An 8,978-nucleotide genomic window follows, 5' to 3' on the forward strand; every position below is an offset into this window, starting at 1 on the left:
ATAGAAGATATTCATTTCTGCTGGGAGGTGGTTTCCAGTATAGGTAGTTGAACTAGAGCTGGATGACTGCAGAAATCACCATGGCTATGCTGGAAGAACAACATCCCTGGGTGACTTTCCCTCCTGAATCAAAGTGTAGATTGCAGGTAGTTGGAATACACACCAATGTCCCTCTCCTCCTCCCAGGGAACGTCTTCCTGCTCTGCTGTGAACAGGGGTCCCAAGGCTCCCCCAGCATCTCTTGCACCATCACCTGCCAATGTCCCTTGATGGTGGAGGTCAGAGCTAGCCCCATTGTCTCAATGAGAAGGAGCTCAGAGAAGGAGGGGCTTTGTCTCCAGGTCTCTGAATAAGGCTCTGAAATAGCCAAATTAATGCAAGGACTTTATACATTACCCAGCCTAAATAAAGATATACATGGCCAGGAAAAACCTTTCTCAATGGAAAAGAAAAATCTATCAACAGTTACATTACATCTTTTTCTATCTGAAAGAGTTCAAAAGGTAAGTCTGTCACAGAATTATGTCTTTGGGGGAACTATCCCAGGCTATCACTACTACTAAGAGTTGGAGAAATAGAATAAAGAACTCTAGCTGAAGAAACATTCTGGGTTGCAGGACTGCCTGGGTGGCAAATAGCTCATACTGATCAAGAAAACCTTTTGTTTTCTGATCTGCTGTTGTTTTATTTATTCTATTGGAAAGGTGAAATTTTAGGCATCATCACTGTGATATTTTGTTCTCCATTCCAGTGTGTTAGCCACTTAAAGATGTTAATCTGCCTGCAATTTTATTTTTTTTAATTGTGTCTGTTTTTCAACAGCAAATGGTAAGGGTAATGACAATAAAAAGATTTATAATCCAGAAAAAATAAGTAGACTAAAATATCAAGAAACGAATGTTCCTACTGGGTAACAATAGATTGATTATCTTCAATAATATTGTTATCCTTTATATTCAGAAATTAAATGTTTCAGACATAAGTATTATGTCCAACTCTGTTTAATAAAGATTTTGCAATATGATGTTACTATCCCCACTTGGCATACTATAGGAATATATCTTATCGTAACAAAATAATTTAATGCATATTTATATAGAACCCTCTTCAAATACAATGTATTTATAGAAATTTAAGAATTTGTGATTTTGCCTTTCTGTTTTATTGAGTTATTGATCTCAAAGAAACACTGCCCATGTAACTGATCCCTCTTAGGCTTAGTTTGCAAAAGTTCACAATGCTCACACATGTATCTTCAAGCTTACCTCTCAGGTTATTTTACCTCCATATGAAGTACTTGCTTCAAAAATCCATTACTCTAAAATTGTCCTCAGGCATTGATTCAAAGCAGGTATATGATACTATATTTGTTTTTTACAGCTTGTGTAACAAATTACCACAAATGTGGTTGAATAAAACAATAGAAATTCATTCTCTCACAGATCTGGAATCTAGTAAAATTTTGCTCCCTTTGGGAAACCTAAAGGAGAACATATTTCATCCCTCTTCCAGCATCTGGGGATTGTCAGCATTCCTCAGTGTCTGGCCACATCTCTGTCTGCTCTGTCTTTGCATCACCTTGCCTCTGTGTGCCTTCAGCAGTTTGTTTCAAATCTCCTTCTGCCTTTATTGCATAAGAAATGTTGTCATTTGAATTAGGGCTCATCCATAAAATTCAGGATTATCTTAAGATTCTTAATCACATCTGCAAAGACCCTCTTTCAAAATAAGGCAATATTCACAGGTGCTGAGGATTAGGATAGGGATATATCTTTGGGGGTCACCATTCAATCCACTACACATACAGTACATTTAAGTGGGGCCATTTTATCTACAGACACAATATAGTCCCTACCATTATGCTAATTTGAATGTATCCTTTGCAAATACTGTTTTTAATTATTTTGACATGTCAAATAATCAAATTGTAGCTGTAATTTTTTTAAAAAAGTATAAATTATTTTTACACTTTTTTTAAAAAGTATCAATTATTTTTACACTTTTTTTAAAAAGTATAAATTATTTTTACACTTTTTTTAAAAAGTATAAATCATGTCCTGGCCAATAGACAAAAATATATATTATATACATTTACCATATATATTCTATATGTTATATATGTGTAGTTTATAGAGTATATTTAATAAACATATACATGAATAACTAAATCTATAACTAAGTAAAAATGTCATTCATCTAAGTATTATACTTTTTTTAAAAAGTATAAATCATGTCCTGGCCAATAGACAAAAATATATATTATATACATTTACTATACATATCCCATATATTATATACATATAGTTACAGAGTATATTTAATATACATATACATAAATAACTAAATCTATAACTAACTAAAAATGTCATTCATCTAAGTAATAAACATTTTCTGAGTGTCTACTTTTATCTACAAGTATACTAGTTATTATAAGAGATGAAGAAGTATAAGATATATTACCATTCATTATCTGGTGAAGGCATATCTCCATTCAAATAAATGACATTTGATATCCTTGCCCCTTCATCTTTGATTTTACCTTGAGAATTGTCTATATCGTCAGAGTGAGGACATAACTCTTTTAACTGTAATGATTGACCAAGCCTATACCTTTAATAGGTGCCTAAAGAGCCTACCCTTGTGCCTCTACTCTAATTTGCTAGAATAGAAAAGACTCTCTTTATAGGCCGTCTATCAGGTAGGCTTTCAGTGGGGCCTAGACAAGTTCAAGCAGGCTGCTTCCTTTCTTTTTATAATAACTGGTTGTAAACATGCAACAAAATCCTTCCAAGAAGAGGTTATGATTCCACTACAATTCCCCTTCACACTTATACAATGAGGCTAGTGGATAAGCATAGTGATGACATTAGTATTTTTGAAAGATTCATATGACTTTTCCAACTTAAATATAGGCCTGCCTGAGAATTTACATTTACCTATGCCTCAAATCCTCCAAACGGATAGCCAAAATTCTCAAAATTTTATTACTGAAACCATCTTACATTCTTATGCACTAAGAAATAAAGTCAGTAATAAGTATAAACTGAAAATATATCCATCATAGAAAGAGATTTAACTTATAACTATCTGGGAATGTGTCTGCTTTATAGAAACCTTGCCATTAGCCATGTGTGATAAAATGAAATTATATTTATACAACATTTTAAATGCTACGTTATTATTTTAAATTATTTTTTAACTTGTAATTTCTATGTGAGTAAAGATATTATCTTTTATTTAATGTATATGAAGTGTTAACTCATTCTCAATGTCATTCACCTATGAAGCAGGACTTCCCCTCAAGGCAGGAACTGAAATTGAGAAGGAAACACTAGATTAGATAAAACATGAGAAATCTGTATTTTTTGTCCTTAATAATATATGTAGAAAGATGTCTAGGTGGGAAATCTGAAGTGCAATGTTAAGATGGTTCTTTCACATGGGACCGTATGGAACCTGGGGAGTAACAGAAGGTTAATTTGAGATTATAGCATCATGATTGATAAATTAGACATCCTCTTCCACTAGGAGGCATCTTACAGTGATACACCTTAATATATTTGGGATTTTTGCTTGTTTGATTTTTAGATGAGTACAGAGAGATATATACATACATAAATTGATTGACTTGACTGAGCACTTCTAAGTCTCAGAATTTACTATTAAAAATGTCATGAAAAAAGACAACAAATACAAACATACACATATATAATTTAATTACTGAAGCATTATATAGCACACAATCTAATGATGAGATAATACATTAAGTTAATTAGAATATTTGTATTGAATAATAGCTGTTCAAACTATGTTTCAGAGAAATACTTTGACGTGGGAAATGGTTCATGATATATGATAGAGCTAGTTAAACAAATAGCATTTTTCATATAATTTTTATAATAATGATATATATGAAATAAACAGTAGAAAAGTATAACTGCACAATTATTTAAAATGATCACTTTTGTTTGTATGTTTCAACATGTCATCTCTTTAGTCCTTTAACTAGAGTTTCATGTTTTTCTAGGTTTTTAAAACTTCAAGTCAAAATCTCATACAAAGTAGGTATCACATTGTTTACACAAGGGTTCACACAAAATCTGAACTATTCAAGATTCTAAAATTTCTAAATAAGAATAAAAGCAGGAGAATAATATAAAACCTGATGGTTAATAAGGTAGTAGAATTACAAACATGTATTTTTCACCAAAAATAAAATAATAAATATCAAAACCATTTTCTTCAATGCTAACACCATAAAGGAAGTCAGTTAAGTTATATTATTTTCAGAAGAATCTTGAGAATGTATTATCCCCATAACAATTTGTATGCTTTCTCAAATTATATGCTCTTGTTTTTAATGTAGAATACCAGAAATTCATGCTATCCTCATGATAAAAATCATGACAAAATACAAATTATGATGGTAAAATATAAATTATTAAAAATCCAATAAAACTCAGATAAATAGAAATATCGGCTTATAAATATAATTCTTTATTAAAAGTGATTATAACTTTTGGAGGAAATGGCTGTTTTGTGATTGAAGTGGGGAGTATACAAAGGGAGCTTGAAACATCTGGTCATATCAGAAGGAAATAACTGCTCAAATATTACGGGAACATGTTAAAAAGACAGAGGAGCATGCTTAGAAGGCCTAGATATAGGAAAATTAAGCACCAAAAAATGACAACAATGAAGTACAACCCACTGAATAAAAAAATCCATGAGTCTATACTGATGGATAGATAGATGACAGATAGCAGATAGATAACAGATGATAGATAACAGATAGAGAGCAGATAGATAATAGATAGGTAAGTGAATGAAACATTTTTTATACTAAAGTTGCCAACTAATAAATGTAAAAGCAATTATAGAGTCAGAACAACACATTTTGAATCATTATTATTATCTGAGTTAGGCAAGATAATCAATGGATGCTAAAACTAGTGACTGAAAGGAACTAGTGAAGTGACATTATGAGGAACAAGCTACATATATAATAATTTTAATGGGTACTCCAGAAACTAATTAGGGAAAAAAAATCACATAATGGAGATATCTGGGAAGCACCATCTTCACCAAGTGATCCAAGTTAGCTTCACCCCAATAATAGGACAAATTAATATCATATACTTGCTCAGAACACACAGAGGAGAATACTATTTTTCCTGCGGAAAGTGAATAATTTGAACAAAAACATTGAGGAATATTGTACACTCTCAATTTGTTGGACATTATGCTAAAGAACTCTTCAAAATATCAGTGTTCAGAAAGGCACAAAAAGGCTGAGTAAATATTACAGGTACAGGAGACTAAAGACAGATGACTTTAGATATAATGCATAATCTTGGATTAGGTCCTAGACTGGTGTGGTTGGAGGGAGAATATTGTATATTAGAGAAAAGAAACATGTCAATATCAATATCAATATCAATACTAAACATGTCAATGTCAATATTAAATTTTCTGATTTTAATACTTATATTATGGTCAAGCTAGTGGGAATTAGTTTTTTCTTACTAAAAGATCAGAAATTTATAATTAAATAGGTATTATGTCTACACTTTAATCTCAACTGGTTCAAAAAATAAAAATTACATAGAGAAAGAGAATAAGACAAATAATAAATGTTAACATTTGCTGAATCTGTATGAAATTAAGTGGGAGTTCTTTGAAAAATTTGTGACACTTTTTAAGTTTAAATTTATTTCATAATTAAATGCTAAAAACAGAGAGGTAATAAATCTTGGGAATTTGAAGGGGCTTATCTAATAGGAACAAACATATAGCCTTTATCTTAGCTCATTTTCAGATAAAAACTCAAATTTTCTGACCTTTCTACCACACTTCAGTCCTTGACAGACTTCCATTAAGGAATGGGAGTCAACCAATCATGGGTCACAGAATTCATCCTGGTGGGATTCCAGCTCAGTGTCGAGATGGAAGTGCTCCTCTTTTGGATCTTCTCCCTGTTATACATCTTCAGCCTGCTGGCGAATGGCATGATCTTGGGACTCATCTGTCTGGAACACAGTCTGCATACCCCCATGTACTTCTTCCTCTCACACCTGGCCATCATTGACATGTCCTATGCTTCCAACAATGTTCCCAAGATGTTGGCAAATCTGATGAACAAGAAAAGAACCATCTCCTTTGTTCCATGCATAATGCAGACCTATTTGTATTATGCTTTTGCTGCTACAGAGTGTCTGATTTTGGTGGTGATGTCCTATGATAGGTATGTGGCCATTTGCCACCCTCTCCAGTACACTGTCATCATGAGCTGGAGAGTGTGCACGATCCTGGCTCTCATGTCCTGGTCATGTGGGTTTGCCCTGTCCCTGGTACATGCAATTCTCCTTCTAAGGTTGCCATTTTGTGGGCCCCGGGATGTGAACCACCTCTTCTGCGAAATTCTGTCTATCCTCAAGCTGGCCTGTGCTGACACCTGGGTTAACCAAGTGGTCATATTTGCTACCTGTGTGTTTGTCTTAGTTGGGCCTCTTTGTTTGATGCTTGTCTCCTACATGCACATCTTCTGGGCCATCCTAAAGATCCAGACAAAGGAATGCCGCATAAAGGCCTTCTCCACCTGCTCCTCCCACCTGTGTGTGGTTGGACTCTTCTTTGGCATAGCCATGGTGGTTTACATAGTCCCAGACTCTAATCAACGAGAGGAGCAGGAGAAAATGCTGTCCCTGTTTCACAGTGTCTTTAACCCAATGCTGAACCCCCTGATCTACAGCCTGAGGAATGCTCAGGTGAAGGGTGCCCTCCACAGAGCACTGCAGAGGACGCGGTCTATGTAAGGAGTGGACAGAGTGTTAGTTGGATAGGACTTTGCTTTTAAATAAGTGGTTTGCTAAAGCAAAAACTGAGAATTTTTTTTCAGTTAGAAGTTTGATATAAATATGGTAATTTTTCGAATTCTGGCTCTGAAAATACGACAAGTTTACAGTGAAAAAAACAGCACATTATATTTTACACTACCTTTCCCACTGAAAACTCTATGGAGTATGAACCCAGTTTATGGATTAAATTTTAGTGTTGAGAGTCACTTCTATTTGCAGAGTGGAAGAGATGGAAAAGCTATTTTCCTTTGGAATTTGCATCATTTTCTCAGCATTTTATTGCAAATCTCCCATTTTGAAAGAAAAGCAAACAAAACCCAAAGCAAGCATAAATAGATATAGATTAAAATGTATATAAATAAAATAGAGCAATGAAAAAGAATAAGTAAAATCAGTGAAAACAAAAGTGCTTCTTTGAAAAGATTAACAAAATTGACAAACTTTAGCTACATTTACCAACAAAACAGTGAAAGACTCAAATTACTAAAATTAGGGATATAGAAACATCATCAGCAATCTTACAGGTACAGAAAGGATTATCAAAGAACACTGTGAACAACTCTGTGTGAACAGTTAGAAACTTACATAAAAGGAAAAATTTCAAGAAAGTCACAATCTACCAACTCACTCAAAAATAGATAATCTGAATACACTTCTAGTAAGTAAAGAAGTTGAATCAGTAATTTTAAAACTAACACCAAATAAAGTTGCCAATCACATTGCTGTAGTAACAAATACTATTTAATTTTTAAAAGAATAATTACTACTATTTCTTCATAAAAATCTCTCAAAATAGAAGAAAATGGAACATTTCCCAACTTATTCTATGAGGCCAGTATCACCTGATATCAAAAAAATCAAAGGCATCACAGGAAATAAAAACTATAGACCAATTTCTTTATGAATATAGATGCAAAATTATTCAACGAATACCAGCAAACCAAATGCAGCAAGCATAATTACCAAGTGAGGTTTATTCAAAGAATGCAAGGTTGTTTAAACATTCAAAACTCAATGTAATAGACCATGTTAATAAAATAAAGAAAAGAAAACACATCTAATTATACATACTAAAGGCATTTGACAATTCCAAAATCCTTTCCTGACACACACACTCACACACACACACACACACACACCAGACTAGAAATACAAGGGAATTTCTTCAAACTGATAAAGGGTAGATAAGAAAACCACAACTAAAATTACAATTAATTGTTAAAGACTGGGATGCTTTCCCCATAAGAAACATGATCAAGGAAGTCTTTTGTTGCTGCTTCTGTTCAGCATTAGACTGGAAGTTCTAGCCAGAGCAATTAAACAAGAAAAAGAAATAAAAGGCATCCAGATTGGAAAGGCATAAGGTGAAATGATCTTGTGAATAGAAAATTCTAAGGAATTTTTTAAAATCAGCTCAAACAAATAAATTCAACAATGCTGCAGAATAAAAGTTTTGTACTCAAATATCAATTGTATTTCTGTCAAGAAGCTGAGCTTGAGACAGCTGAGTTTCCGAGTGTCTGAGTAACCAAGCTAAGCAACCAGCCAAAATGAAAGCAACGGTCAAGTGTTTAATCATTTACTGTGATCGCATAAGCAAGAGGTTGAACTAGAGTAAGTTCCAACTCCCACACTGTTTCATTTATCCCTGTGGAACTGCACTGTGCAAAGGTCAGGTGGATCGATACAGAAGTAGGGATCATCTCACAGCTGAAGGATCCCCAAGCAAAAGGTCCTAATATTTTATGAGCCTGAGAATACAAGAGAGGAGAGAAGAGGGAGAGAGAAGGGGAGTAGAAACATACTAAATACTGAGTCAGAGTGGAGAAAAGGTGTCTTCAGGGTCTCCCCTTCATCCCATAAGATCTAGGCCAAGCTTGTCCAACCCAACTCACTCAAAACTAAATAGATAATCTGAGTAGACTTGTAATAAGTGAAGAAGTTGAATTAGTAATTTTAAAACTTACACCAAATAAGGCCATCAACCGCATTGCTGTAGTGGCAAATTATACTTAATTTTAAAAGACTAATGTTATTTCTTCATAAAAGTCTCTCAAAATAGAAGAAAATGGAACATTTCTCAACTTATTCTATGAGGCCAGTATCACTTGATACCAAAAA

General features: G+C 33.6%; 1 protein-coding gene across 1 annotated transcript; it reads left to right on the forward strand.

The window, feature by feature from the left end:
* The first annotated feature begins 3,698 nt into the window (after positions 1 to 3,698).
* On the forward strand, positions 3,699 to 6,815 carry LOC101136745 (olfactory receptor 2A2-like). Its single transcript, XM_004046417.5, has one exon. The coding sequence runs from the start codon at positions 5,883 to 5,885 to the stop codon at positions 6,813 to 6,815; it is 933 nt and encodes a 310-aa protein (XP_004046465.3). The 5' UTR covers positions 3,699 to 5,882.
* Positions 6,816 to 8,978: the final 2,163 nt, after the last annotated feature.

The sequence above is a fragment of the Gorilla gorilla genome, chromosome 6, assembly GCF_029281585.2.
Source record: "Gorilla gorilla gorilla isolate KB3781 chromosome 6, NHGRI_mGorGor1-v2.1_pri, whole genome shotgun sequence".
Lineage (NCBI taxonomy): Eukaryota > Metazoa > Chordata > Mammalia > Primates > Hominidae > Gorilla > Gorilla gorilla.